We start from the raw sequence: 14,108 nt of genomic DNA, 5'->3' as shown, positions 1-14,108 counted from the left end.
TTTCTAAAATGTCAATTCGTCTTCAAAACTGGTTTCATTTAATTGAGCAAAAAAAAAAGATTAAAAAAAATACCAAAGAGATATGAAAAGAACGATAGAGTGCCTTTGAGATTGGAATATAGCTAGTAAAAATTGACGTACAATGTACAAAAGAGTAGTAGACGTACGGTACGTAGCAAAAGGGTAATATTTTAATAACAATGTACGAGCAACGGTGTGTAGTGGACGCTGTGGGCGGAGTTATAGCCGGCCTTTAGTGGGGGGCATATTTTCGGGTAGGTCATAGGAGTATACGGTGGTGAGTTCCGAGCAGGGGGTGGTTTTATATTCTAAACGGATGTGTTTCCCAACGAAGCCTACTCGAACAGTTGTCGGCGTGCTCTTTCCACAATTATGACATTTTTTTCACAGTACTCGTACATTTCGACGTTATGTATTCTCTCGTTTTGACTTGTTTTTTTCGACAGTTGTAATTACTACCTATCTTATAGTTTACACTAAATACGCGTGTGCTTTAGTTGGTTTTTTTTTCTCAACCTCTTCTTCTTTTCGAGAATAGACATTAGAGATAGTGCGTTCTGTTTTATTACATGTATTGATAGTAGTTCAGAAGTGAAGAACCTTTGTAGACAACGTTCATGTATTATCGATACTGTGATCGGATATTCTTAATTTTGTGTTCGTGCATGTTCCTTGTTGCCAATTAGTGTGGAAAAAAGTGAGTTTTTTTACGATATTTTTTTACTGTTTTATCAGTTTAAAGAGTAGTTTTTTTTTAGAATTATTATTTGTTGTACGATGACTTTGGATTTGATTCGAGAAGATGAAAGTTTTCATTGATGAGATGATGAATGTGGTGATTGAAAATTGCATCAAATTATGCTGAAATTTGATTTCATTTTTTAAACGAAAATAAATATTTGCGTAGTTTTGGCTTTATCAATTTTAGAGTGATTTTTAAAATTAATATGACTTTGAATTTGATTTGAGGAGATGAAAGTTTTCAGTAATGAGTTGATGAATGTTTTGATTCAAAATTGCATCAAATTATGGCCAAATTTGATTATATTTTTCAAACTGAAAGAAATATTTACCTTAATACCTACCTGTTTTTGGTTTTTTCAATTTTGGAGTAATTTTTAAAATTATTGTGACTTTGAATTTGATTCGAGAAGATGAAAGTTTCCATTGATGAGTTGATCTATGTGTTGATGCACAATTGCACCGAATTTTGCCCAAATTAGCTGTTTCGAACTAAAAGAAATATTATTGATTGTGTTTACCTATTTATGGTAGGTATTCCTCCAATTTAAACCACTTGCAATTACCTACCTTATGTTACGTTACATCCATCGATAGCTCAACTCTATCCTTATCATAATTCCTTTGATATTTAAAGGTCCAAAGTTGACTGATAAAAAAGTTCATTCTCATTATAAAATAAAAAAACCCATAGAGCAGATATTAATTTACAATATTCAAATATTTATTTACCTCCTCCCCAACTCCTCTCTTATCCAAACGTATTTTACATTTTATGAATGAAATTTTTTCCATCACGATCGTATAGCTAAACGAAGGCTTTAAAATTGAGTATAAAGTGCAGGTATTAATGAAAAGTAAATTATCTACCTACCTATGTATACCTATAGCACCGAGCATAGACGAACACTTTTGAATGGGTAGGTAGGTAAAGGGTTTATTACATTACGAAGGGGTTCTCATCCGTACCTTTCTGTATAGGAGAAAGCAAGGTCTCTCATTTGTTATTTACACGTCTGACGTTCGACTAGACTTAATTAATTTAGCCATTTTGAAAAGCATTCAAAGGTGTAGCTATTGGGAGAATATTTTTAGGTATTTTATGACTGTTTTTACGTAAACGTGCTTATAAAAAGATATAGAATGTGACGCGAATGGAAGCTTTACGAGAGATTTTTACGACGAGTAAGATGAAATGAGATGAGAAACTGGAAGAGTGAAGTTTGGATGTGGATTTGATTTTTTTTCGATTTCAATGGATAACTATGGTGTGTTATTATTTTAAGAAAGTAGCTTTTTAAGTAAGTATTTAACATTTATTGATAATGTTCTGATGTGGAAAATCCAGGCAAGGCAGGCTATAGGAAAAAATAAGAAAGGCTCCTTTAAATTTTGGTCGTCATGTTAATTCATTGCTCTCTTGACGGGCCCATTGATTTGACCTTTTGAATAAATTTGGGTATTTGAGGAATTCCTCCCTTTCCCCTTCCCCCTTCCCCCTTTGGTTCTGATCAGAATTGAATCCGTTAACTTTTCAGTTTTCTTCAAAGTGTGAAACATATTTTCAAGTATGTACCAAGTTATTAAAATAAAATAAAAATTAGGCAAATGAAATTTCCAACCGTTAAAGTACCTTTCATTTTTTTTTTATTTGTACTAAAAATCAAATTTCTCTTGTTTGAAATGTATTTTTCTCGAGTTTTCCAGCTCTTTGTAGAACTCTTTGCAACTTAATTTTCTCCCAGAAGTGTTCATTTTTGAATTTTTTTCAACTACAACACAAGGCAGCGTGCTGGGGGAAGGAACTCAAAAAATAACTGTAAAATCAGACTTAATGCCATTGAGAATTTTCAAAACGATTTTTCACCTGTTATTTTCAATTTTTTTGGTAGATATTTTGACCACGTTCAAGCTGGTCCTAATGAAGGAGGAAGGGGTTTCAGATCGGTAAAAAATAAATCAATATTTGACCTCACTGCCTTCAAATTAATGGCAATCCATGATGACCCTGGACTTTTGGGGGAATCTCCCCTTTCCCTCAAACCATCCCAGCCTTGTATATCTGTTTATGTATGCATCATTATAATCGTGTTTTATTTTGGTAGTTTTATTCATTAATTAAGCAGTTCAACTTAAATCCTGAGAGAGCGAAAAGATCCCAGAAAAATTCATTTGACCCCTTTCCCTTCATCCATGAAAATCTATCTTGTGAAAAAATCATTGAATTTCAACAATTATGTCGTGTACATATTTCGAAGAACAGACAACTGTAATGATAATTCATTTCTCATTATTCATTTTAAGCTTTTCATTTTCTGAACCTTTCAGAAAATCGACGCTCTAAGGAAATTTCCCTCTCTGCCTCGCTTATTTCGTGGTTTTGCTAATCAAAAAATCAAATTGACAAAATGTAATTCGCGAATTTTGATCGAATTTCATTATATTTTGAGTGATCATTTTTCAAAAATGCACGAATTGGCTGTTTCGATTACTTTCTTTTTGATTTTGTCCTTTCAATTTTACGTGTACCTACTTAACATGTAAAATGTCCTTTTTGACAAAATGAATCACAATTTGAACAAAGCATGCAGGATGGGCGTATCTCAAAAATTATAAGGAAAAACATCAATACCTAATCTACATAATTTTTAAAAATTTCAAGACGTCTTTTGAGATGATCTTTTCAAAAAAATTATTTCAAATTTATGAGTACCTACCTAGCCTTATTCTAAAAATTGATAATTTTCACCTTGAAAAAAAAAATGAAACCCCGAATGTTTTAAGTTTCAAACTTCATTTTGAGGGACCCATTTGCGATAGGCCAAATGCTCCCTTTTTTTAAAAGGAATTTTCCGAAGCCAAACGTACCAAATATAAATGAGGGGGGGGGGAATGTATATTTGGACAAAATGATAGGTAGAGGTACCTTAAAAAACTGAATTCCACTTGAAAATCTGGAAACCTGGTTAAATTTATTTTCTGGGAACAAATAATTGCAAACTTTAAAGTTGATAGGCTTTTGGAATGAGCCAAAATTTTCATATTGTGAATACTTTTCTGAAGGTATTGGTCAAGTATAGGATGGTTTGAAAATTATTAGAAGTGGGCAGAATCGCATAAAAATTGATTCGGATCAAAAATCACTTTCAATTTCGACGATTTGAAGTGTGCAATGATTCGAATCACGAGTAGCGAATCGCATTTTTTTAAAAATCACTGGCGTTGTCCTCTCGTTGCTTTTCTCGACTGCCACTTTTTTCGAAGATAGGCGAATTTATTTATTGTCCAAACTCACTTAATCAAAACTGAGTTTAAACTTGAGAGAATCAAAATTGACTATAGAAAAAAAGTTCAAAAATCGAATAGAGGGGGGGGGGGCTGATTCGAAACACGAACGAGAATCGTTAAAAATTTTCAAATCTTGAATTACAAATCATTACTTTAATTTGATGATTCGAATCAATTCGAGTCATTGAATCCTAAGAATCGCTAATGGACGATTCGAACTGAAAATGATGAAATTAAGTTTTGCGAGTTCACCTGTCAAAAGTTGCCTATTGAGGATTATATTTTATTATAAAATAATAAAAAAATAATTTTTATTTCAAAGAAAACAATCAATTTGCTTTCGAGAAAAATTGTAAAATTGTCAAAAGCAATTCAATAAAATTGTTCTTTTTTTCCTTCGTTATTTTGACCAAAAATTATATGTAATATTTTTGGGGGGGGGAGGAGGGGGATAAATGATTGTTTTGATTGAATGAAGAATGAACCTGAAAAAGTGAAAATTCCTAAAATTCCAAAAATTATGCACAAAATTCGTCAATTGTATGTATTTAATTTGAAGTTTTCGTGTTTTTTTGAACATTTTTCCATCATCCATCGTTTTTCCCTCGAGGGTTGTTGGTGAGTCTGGGCTGAGTAATTTGTTTCTTGTAGTCCTTTATTGTTTATGAAAGTTTGAAAAAAAATTTGAGCTTCTGAAACCCTTTGTATCCTGCGTTTTCGTAATTTGAAAAATCCAAAATGAAAATGATTTTATGAAAATCATTTTTTGGTGATACCTTAGATTGTATATCATTCAGAAGGGGGAAACCAAATTTTACAATGTTTTCACTTTTTTGGAGGGGGTTTTTTTGAAAAGAAAAGATCATGATATCATCGCCAAAACATTGAAACCATTGTCAGAAAACTTCGATTTTTCTCTCACCAAGGGTCTTTTGATATCATTCTCACCTCACTATTTTTTCCAGTCCTTGATGAGAAGACCCAATTTCCATTAAATTAAACAAATAGGTATCTAATAAAAGTTTGGAAAAAAAGACAAAGGTGATCTCTGTAGGTACCTACTCATTTCTACAATATATTTTTCCAAACCTAAGCCATGAAAAATCTCTGCAATTTTCATTTTTTTGGATGTTAAAATATCAAAAAAAAAAAAAGAAAAAGAAATACCTACTTGATGGGTATAACTATGTGTTTTCGTGATAGGTAGATACCTATTTAATTGAGTTTGAGGTGAAGGTGTGGGATGAGCAGAGTAGTATTGGCTCATTTACATATTACCCTTGAAAATGTCTTTCTAAGGTCTTTCTCATTGGTTTCGAGATTTTTTTGAGACGTCATTGATGGAAATCCTTAAAATTTGAATAATGTAACTCAATTATGCTCTTATTGAATGTGACATTTTATTGCGATTCGAGTTGGTCGCGTAAAAAATGACTAATTGCGAATAAAAATGACGTTTTTTCTGATTAACGACTCCCTTTGAGCCATTTTTATCGCAAAGATTCGACCGATCTCAGCCTGTTCGTAGTCATTACCTGGCATTTGAAAATGATACGAGCTCAATTTGACGTACCTATTTTTGTTTTTCTTCAAAATAGATCCATCGTAGTAATTTTTTCAAGACACCCTGTACCAAAATATTCACAATTAGGTAAATTTCAATATCTGCCTACTTGAGAAACCGAAGCAATTTCTAAAAAGGCGATCCGATTTGAATTGAGAAAATCTCAATAAATAAGTTATTAATTTTGCCTATCTCGAATGTAGAAGGCGTTTAGTTTTTTCAATTATTTTAGAACCTCAGGATGAAGCTTCTCCGAGTAGCTTTTGAATGACTTTTACAACAATCTCACTTTCAATTAAATTTTTGTCGTGAAATAAAAAACATAATTTTTTTTCTAATTCAGAGGAACGTGCTTCGAAATTGATTATTTTATACCGAGACTTCAGTTTCAGTTACTCGTATTAGATTCATTTACTCGATTTGAATCACTTAAACTTGTTCAAGGGCGTTATTCGTATGTAATGTTGATCCAATTTTTGAAATTCCTGCGAATAAAAACAACGGAAATAAATCACCAATTAGGTGAATCTTCCATAAAAATAGACTATGACTTATTCTCTTAAGTCTTGTATGTAGATAACGTTTTTTCGAATCGTATCAATTGACAAGTACAAGAAAATGTTCAGCTCGCGTACACTAAACATTAAAAAATGCTTTACGAATAGTTCATCGATTTAAAAAAAAAAATACGAATTCGATTCATATACCTACTAACTATTAACAGAAGCTATAAATTCAATACTTGAAACTTGGTTTTTGATGTCTTTATGTGTAGCCTACATACTCGTACTTCCATAAATTCCGCCAGCGACCATATTCACATACCATAAGCTATACGTAGATCCCCTTCGTAGATATTTTGTTTCCCATCATCCTACAGAATCCAACCATGAACCATTACGTATGAAAAAAAAACCAAAAACCTCCTCCAAACCAAAAATAATCTCCAGTAAAATAAAAAGGGTTCGCCTTTTACCTTCATTACCTCAGAGATATAATTACGTAACTTAATGTTCCATCGTGTACGTACAGTCTAAAGGTACCTATATCTTGAACTTGGTCCCATTCCAAGGTTATTTTTAAGTTCATTATAACGATGAATAATAATCGAGCTTTTTTTTTTCTCCTCTCTCGTTATGTTGACAGACTTCAATGATGGTGGTATCGATGTTAAACTCTTGCAACATCAACGCTCCAAACGGCGTACTCAATCAACAAAACCTGGACACCCATCACTGGAGACAGTCGCCTCAGACAACGTCGCCTGAAACTGACCAACAGAATTGTATTCTGAGTTACAACACTCACGACCAAAGACCTCCGTCATCTCCGGTACAGGTAAATTTTCACGAAAACTATTGTCGAAAATAGCACCATTTTTTATGTTTATTTTAATCTATAATAATAATAAGTAAGTGACTATATGTATAGTTAAAAAAAGGTCTATGTTTGTTTGGGATTTCACTGTGGGTGGTTCTCCTAGAAAACTGTCTTACCTTTTTTACATTCGTGTCTCACTCAGGTGTTTATTAATTCCGGAAATGGTCAAACGAAAAAGGATTTCATTTAAATACACGTCATATTGTGGTGTTTTTTTGAGCGCGTGTGTTGATGTGTTTTTCACTTTTTCTTTTACCTTTTCCGCGGTTTATACTTCATTTTTAGTTTGAATGTACTAAAATGTTACTTATCAGAGGAGCCGATGAAAGCAAAAGAAAAAAAAAGAGGGAAAAAACTAGCTAAGGGTGAGGCATGTAGATTGTAGGGAGAAGAATAAGTATACATGCAGTCAATATGTAAATCGTATTAGCTCCATTGATCCATTAAGACTGGCACACGAAGCAAGGGCAAGGGTAAGGGTAGCAGACAAATGACTCGACGTACGATGCGATCTTTTTTTTCTCTTCTTGGTATTTGGCCGACGTCGACTCTCGTGCCGCCGCTCGAGCGCTTTTTATCAAATCCAAACACGCGGTTATTATAGGGGCGATCAATTAGGGTGGAATATAAAAAAAAATATCGGGCGAGGGTTTCGTAGAATTTATGTGTAAAATGGCGTCCGTAAGTCGAGGCTTTTTTACAATGTTTGCAGAGGAGTTTTTTTTGTGCAGGAGGATGAGTCATGTCGAGCTTTTAGTTGTTTTATGAGAGATGTGTTCTTTATTTTGGAAGTTTTTTTTTTTTTTTTTTTTTTTGGCGAGTATCTGAAGAGGGAAATTTTCTAAATTGGCAGAAACATTTTTGAACCCGAGAAAGCTGAATTGAAAAAGTATACAAAAATGTAATTATCACGATTCAAAATATCAGGGGCTAATAAATGCGTTTTTAAAAATTTTTGATGAATTTTTGGAAATCAAAATTTGAGTCCAGATTGCAAAAAAATTAAAATTTTACCAAACTGACGTAGAAAGCTGAAATTTGGTTTATATCCTATTTTCAACCCTTCTAATCGATTGGAAACTATTTCGAATTGTTTTGAACAGTTCTGGAGGCTCCAGCAGATTTTTGAAAGTTGAAATTTCCATAAAATAATATCTAACGAGGTTGGAAAGTTGAAATTTATTTTCTTTCCTAATTTCAACGTGCTGAGTAGATTTGAGGGGGTTTCATGGCATGAAATATTTCAAAAATAAAGAAGTTAAAGAAATTTTAAAGAGAGTTCTTTCACCATTAGAAAATCTAACTGATGAAAATTAGATGAAAAAAGGTAAGTAAACTTACCTACTATAAGTTTTTTCAAAAAATCACCTTTTTCTTTCCCAGACTTTTATTCAATTCATTTCCAAATTGATACCTACCTTAGGAAAGTGGGAAAAAAGGCCGAGTTTTGAACACTAAAATCTATTTAAAAACAAATTTAGGGTAGGTAAATAATTATCTATTTTTTCCTTTTCAAAACACCAAACTTGGAAACCCCTTACCCTCTTCATTTCTGAAACAAATGGCCCATTATTCGTTAATTTTATTGCGCTTCCAATTTTGGGTGTTAAATTTCACTTTTGGAGGTTAGTCGAATTTTTAAAAAATTTTAAATTCAAAAAAATCATTTCAACGTTGTTTTTTTATTTATTTTTTTTTGTTCAAACAAAATAAATCAATTTTAGATTTCTGTAGGAAATTTTATACTCATCTGAAGGCTCCAAGGTGGTCGAAAGACCACTTCCCTGGAGTTTGAAGGTAATCTACCAGATTCGAGGATATTTTCATTAAAAAAAAGTAATTCGCGTTATGCCACTTTTGAAAATTTTGATTCTTTTTTCATTTTTATAGAATTTACAAATTAGTCAAAAATTCACTCTTATACTGTTGCCTTTGGAATTTCATAGTAAACACTTGAAATGATCAAGAGGGTGCTCAATCAACATCAATCAAAGTTTCAGACACCCAAATTCATTTTGAACTCTTTCAGAGCAATTTTAAAATTCTGGAGAAGATTGAAAACTCGTTGGAGGCTCCAGAAATGTACTAAAACTAATATTTCTCGATGTTTAAGGGGAAGAGGGAGCAAAATTGAATCAAAGTGATTTTTAAATCTGGTTCATTTTACATTTTTCAAAAAAAATATTCTTTCAAAATTTCAAACAATCGTCATGAAAACAATTTTTTTGCATTTTTCTATTTTCAAAAATTCGCTAAAAATCCAAAGATGAACTTGAGCGCCTAAAATGTTGGTTACAAGGGTTTGAGAACAATTGCTCTTCGATCTTATAGTTTGGTTTTGTCCAAATCGAAGGATTCTCTTTTTGGAATGTACATTCGATGAAATTTCATTAAAAAAAAAAAAAAACTTGAATAATGAACGAGATTATTATTTTTTTTTTTAAATAAGTAATTGGAAATTCCAATTTTTCAATTTCGGGCGTTAAAGACATGCAAAATTCACTGGGCTGGTAAATCAATAATCTTCTCAATCTTTCAAAAAAATATTCTTTCAAAATTAAAAAAAAATCGTCATGAAAACGTTTTTTTATTTTTTTTATTTTATTTAAAAATTTGCTAAAAATCCAAAGATAAACTTGAGCGCCTGAAATTTCGGTTACACTAGGATTTTTAGGACAATTAATGCTCTTCGATCTAACTTGGTTTTGTTCAAATCGAAGGGTTCTCTTTTTAAAATAAGCATTTTGATGAAATTTCATTTTTAAAAAAAAAACTTGAATAATGAACGAGATCATTTTTCAAAAAAAATAAGTAGGTATTGGAAATTCCAATATAATCTTTTTGATCTTTCAAAAAAATATTCTTTCAAAATTTAAAAAAAAAAAATCGTCATGAAAACAACGTTTTTGTACTTTTTTTATTCTTAAAAATTTACTAAAAACCCAAAGATTAACTTGAGCGTCTGAAATTTCGGTTACGAGGGTTTTTAGGATAAATGCTCTTCGATCTAACTTGATTTTGTTCAAATCAAAGAGTGCCAGTTCGAAGGATTCTCTTTTTAGAATAAGCATGTGATGTTTCATACTTGAAAAAAAAAACTTGAATAATGAACAAGGATAGTTTTTTTTTAATATTGGAAATTTAAATTCTGGGCACTAGGTAAATACATTGAAAGTTTACTGAGCTACTAAATCAATAATCTTTTCAAAAATTTTCATCTTGAAAAAACCCCTCCCCCTCCCCTTCTTGGATTTTTTTGTTTTTAAAAACTCATCAATTTTGTACTTTTTTTTTGAGAAATGTCAAGTTTTGAAGCTTTTAAATTTGTTTTTTAAGTAAAAAAATCCGCTTTTCGATAATCATTCGATGTTGTGTAAAAAATAGGCTGATTATTTTGGAAGTGAGATGGTTTTTTTTTTTTAAAGTGGTCGTGAGGGAGAAGGGTAAATGCGATTATCGATAACAAATTAAAAATAGATGCAATATTTTGTCAACAATTATTATTTTTATGACAATATCCAAAGTGTTAAGATTCTGTAAAATTTTCAAGGATCCAAAAAATGAAAATCTAAAAATTTTGATATATTTCAGAACTTTTTTCAAAGATGTTCTAGTAGTATTTTTGAAAATTCGTATCCAAAAAGTCAATTTTTGCCTATTCTGCTTACCCACCTGTTTGGACATTGAAGATAGATTTCAAAATTTTAAACTCGATTTAAGATACTGTGGCTTCCTTATCACTCCACGATAAATTTTGATTTTTGAGACAGGAACTTGATGAAATAGAACTTCAAGTACCTAAGGATGAATTAGTTGAACTGATCATCTCAGATTATTCAATTTTTCCAAAATTGTCCTGATTTGAAAGCAAAAAGAGATGAAATGTGTAGGAAAATGAAAATGATTGGTTTCTGGCATAGCTATCTGATTTCACGTACAATCAAAAAATGCTCTGAAGTGTAATGGTGGCCTATATTTCAAAAACTGAAGAATCTGCGTGTAAATCGAGAATTTCTGATCGAGCATAAAAATCACCTAGGTACATTTTTCTCGAGATTTTCATGATTGTAAATTGTCCTCGACTCGAAAACCTTGCTAAAAATTTTAGTTCGAGATTTTAAAACGAATGAAAAATGATATTTTACGAATTTTCTGATATTGTGGAGTTATATATGTCACTTGTGTCATAAAAAATTGTCCAAAAAATCATTTTTGAAATTTCATTTTGAAAATCTCGTCCCTTCAGTTTTTAAAACGGGCATATCTGCGTTAAAAAAAAAACAAAAATTGGAATTAGTATAAATCATCTGTGCTCAGTTCATCTCTGCCCCTCCTCACACTCTGTCCACAGTCTCATTTTGCCCCCCTCCCCCCGGCATAAAATCACCAAACCAAACACGCTCGTAACCCGATAAAAATAATCAAACCACACGTCATCTCAACACCGACTCGCATCTAACCTAACCCCTTTATTTCTCTTCTGTCCCGCAGAATGGCGAAGACAACAGCAGCTACGGCTCGGAAACCGGAGCAGACAACCTATCGCCTCCTCAAGAAACCAGCCGCAGCTCCGGTAGCGAAGACCTAACCTCGAATTTATTCCCCATCACCGGCTCCTCCATGCTACAGCAATGCATGGAGTACTCCAACAGCGACAACGAAAGCTCCCAAGCGAGTCCTTCATCATTCCACGACGACGACTCGTACCGCGGCGGCAAAGGCTCCGGCTCGAACGGTAAGCCCAAGGTGCACAAATGTCGCACTTGCGGTTTCACCACAACCAACAAACACGAATACTGGGCCCACAACGCCGTTCATATGAAACCGGAGAAAATTCTACGCTGTCCCGAATGCCCCTTCACTACCGAATACAAACATCATCTGGATTTCCATATGTGGAATCATCAAGGCGTCAAACCTCATAAATGCGACAAGTGCCCGTACGTGTGCGTGAATAAGTCAATGCTTAAGAGTCATCTGAAATCGCACAGTAATGTGTATCAGTATCGATGCGCTAATTGCAGCTATCGTACTAAATACTGTCATAGCTTGAAAATTCACTTGCGCAAGTACAGACACGAACCAGGCATGGTGCTGGATTCGGAAGGTAATCCTAACCCGAATCCAGTCATTGATGTCTATGGTAATCGCAGAGGTCCGAAACAAAAGTCGAAGAAACACGATCAACATCACCATCATCATCATCAACAGCAACATCAACAGCAGCAACAACAGCATCAGCAACAGCAATCGCAGCAGCAACCACCAATCCAGCCAGCTGTGCCGCAATTAAACGCCTTCCAGAGTTTCCCACCTTGGGTTAATAATGTTTTCTTTCCGGAAAACGCTCGTATTCCGGCTTTATTGCCGAGTACCATCATGGGCACGCCGTTCGCCGCAGCCGCCGCAGCAGCAGCTCTCTCCGATCAGGCCAAAAGCCTAGCTACCGATTTAACTAGTCAAGATAGCAACGATACGTTAAACAATAATCTAAAAATCACCAATATTAATAACAACATCTCCAGCAGCTGTAACAACAACAACAACAATACCATATTCAACCATAATAATAATAACAACAACAACATCATCATCATGAGCAACGATAAAGGTATAAATACGATGGATACGATTCAACGTGAGCATTGCTCGTCGATCAAGCACGAAGCTTGCTCAGACGACGAAGACATGTTCCATTCCTCAATCGACGAACCCTGTTCGGTTTCACCTCCACCCTCGTCCAACTTCATGCTCGCCTACGACCTGAAAAGATCCACCAGCACGACCCCTCGTCTACCAGAGATCACGACCCCATCGCCTATGACCGTCATAGAAGACGCTCCTCTAAACCTGACCGTCTCTTCGCACACCATCACAACGCAAGAGACCAATAACACAACACCGGTCGTAAAAAATCGTCGTAAAGGCGTAGCCATTAAATTAAAGCAAAGGATTTACGCCACAGACGACGAAGATTATCCTCAGAATCTCTCCAGCTCATCGACCAAAACCAACGTCGAGACTACTTCTACCACCTCATCGACCACTCCAGGATCAGTCGACGAGAAACCTCAACCATCGTCCGACTCCGAAACCGATATCGTCGCAAAGTTAAAGGATAAGAAAAATTTCTTCTATTGCGATTTCTGCGAAATAACGTTCTTTAACCAAGTCATGTTCACTATGCACATGGGTTACCACGGTTACTCAGATCCATTCACTTGTAACCGATGCGGTAAAAAGACTGAGGATAATATTGCATTCTACGCTCATATGATCTCGTCAGCGCATTTGTAACCCGCTCTCCCCCTCCCCCCTGTTGTTTTTCACTCACGTGTAACTTATTACCATAATTACCTACTTACTTATTTATACCACTATCGTTGTACCTGAGCAAGCGTATCTCATCCGAAGTTGGAAAGGTTTCGAGTCGCGTACATTTTCTCCATCTGGGATCCGCGTTTTGATTTTATTTTATTTACTTATTTGTATCATATATTTTACATATTTTTTCCATTATTATAGAGAAATTTTTGACTGATTTAGAATAAAGTTTTAGATAATTTGATGTAGCTGTATTTAAAAAAAAAAAAAATCGAGAGATTCGTTAGTTTTGTATAAATTTATCATTCAAGAGTGTCTAGTTTTGTAATTACAAAGATTCGAATTCCTTTTTAAAAAAATATATGTTTGTAATGATACTAATAGTTGTTTATGTGTATCTAAGCTTTCTCTTTTTCATTACGCGATGACTGATATTTCTTATATTAAAGAAATTTCCATTTTTTTAAAACGATTATCACATTATCTTATTTACATATAAGATGAGATTCATAAATCTACCAGTAGATTTTTTTCTAGCCAAAAATCCTCGAAATGGAAATTTTCATTCGGACATAAAATGTCACTAAGAATATTTCAGTCATCGCGAGTCATTTTCTGTTCGAAAAATTTAAATTCGCTTCAACGTAAAATTATTATTTTTTTTTTAGGACGAAAAAAATTACTCGTGTTTTAGAAATTTAACCTCTTCATATTCGTTATGGGCTCGCTGAGTGTCTTTTTATTTTCCAAACGCTTAATATAAATACTTTTTGTTGTTGTACAATTTAAT

The 14,108-nt window shown here is 33.5% G+C and overlaps 1 protein-coding gene and 1 long non-coding RNA gene across 2 annotated transcripts in view; one reads left to right on the top strand and one right to left on the bottom strand.

Moving 5' to 3' along the window:
- Positions 1–14,108, bottom strand: part of LOC135838979 (uncharacterized) — a 219,949-nt gene that overhangs the window by 84,787 nt on the left and 121,054 nt on the right. The window lies entirely within an intron of this gene.
- Positions 237–13,756, top strand: LOC135838976 (protein hunchback-like). The gene is made up of 3 exons (XM_065354814.1): positions 237–718; positions 6,761–6,952; positions 11,486–13,756. Exons 2-3 carry the CDS (start codon positions 6,767–6,769, stop codon positions 13,289–13,291), a joined length of 1,992 nt encoding a protein of 663 aa, XP_065210886.1. The 5' UTR covers positions 237–718; positions 6,761–6,766; the 3' UTR covers positions 13,292–13,756.

The sequence above is a fragment of the Planococcus citri genome, chromosome 3 (genome assembly GCF_950023065.1).
Source record: "Planococcus citri chromosome 3, ihPlaCitr1.1, whole genome shotgun sequence".
NCBI lineage: Eukaryota > Metazoa > Arthropoda > Insecta > Hemiptera > Pseudococcidae > Planococcus > Planococcus citri.
Note: the sequence above shows the minus strand (reverse complement) of the source record. Positions and strands in the feature narration are given on the sequence as shown.

What these genes read in the sequence shown, in the direction of transcription:
- LOC135838976 (XM_065354814.1), top strand. Translation starts at nt 6,767, where the DNA reads ATGATGGTGGTATCGATGTTAAACTCTTGCAACATCAACGCTCCAAAC. An exon ending in CTCCGTCATCTCCGGTACAG is followed by an intron (nt 6,953 to 11,485) that starts GTAAATTTTCAC and finishes TCTGTCCCGCAG; the next exon opens with AATGGCGAAGACAACAGCAG.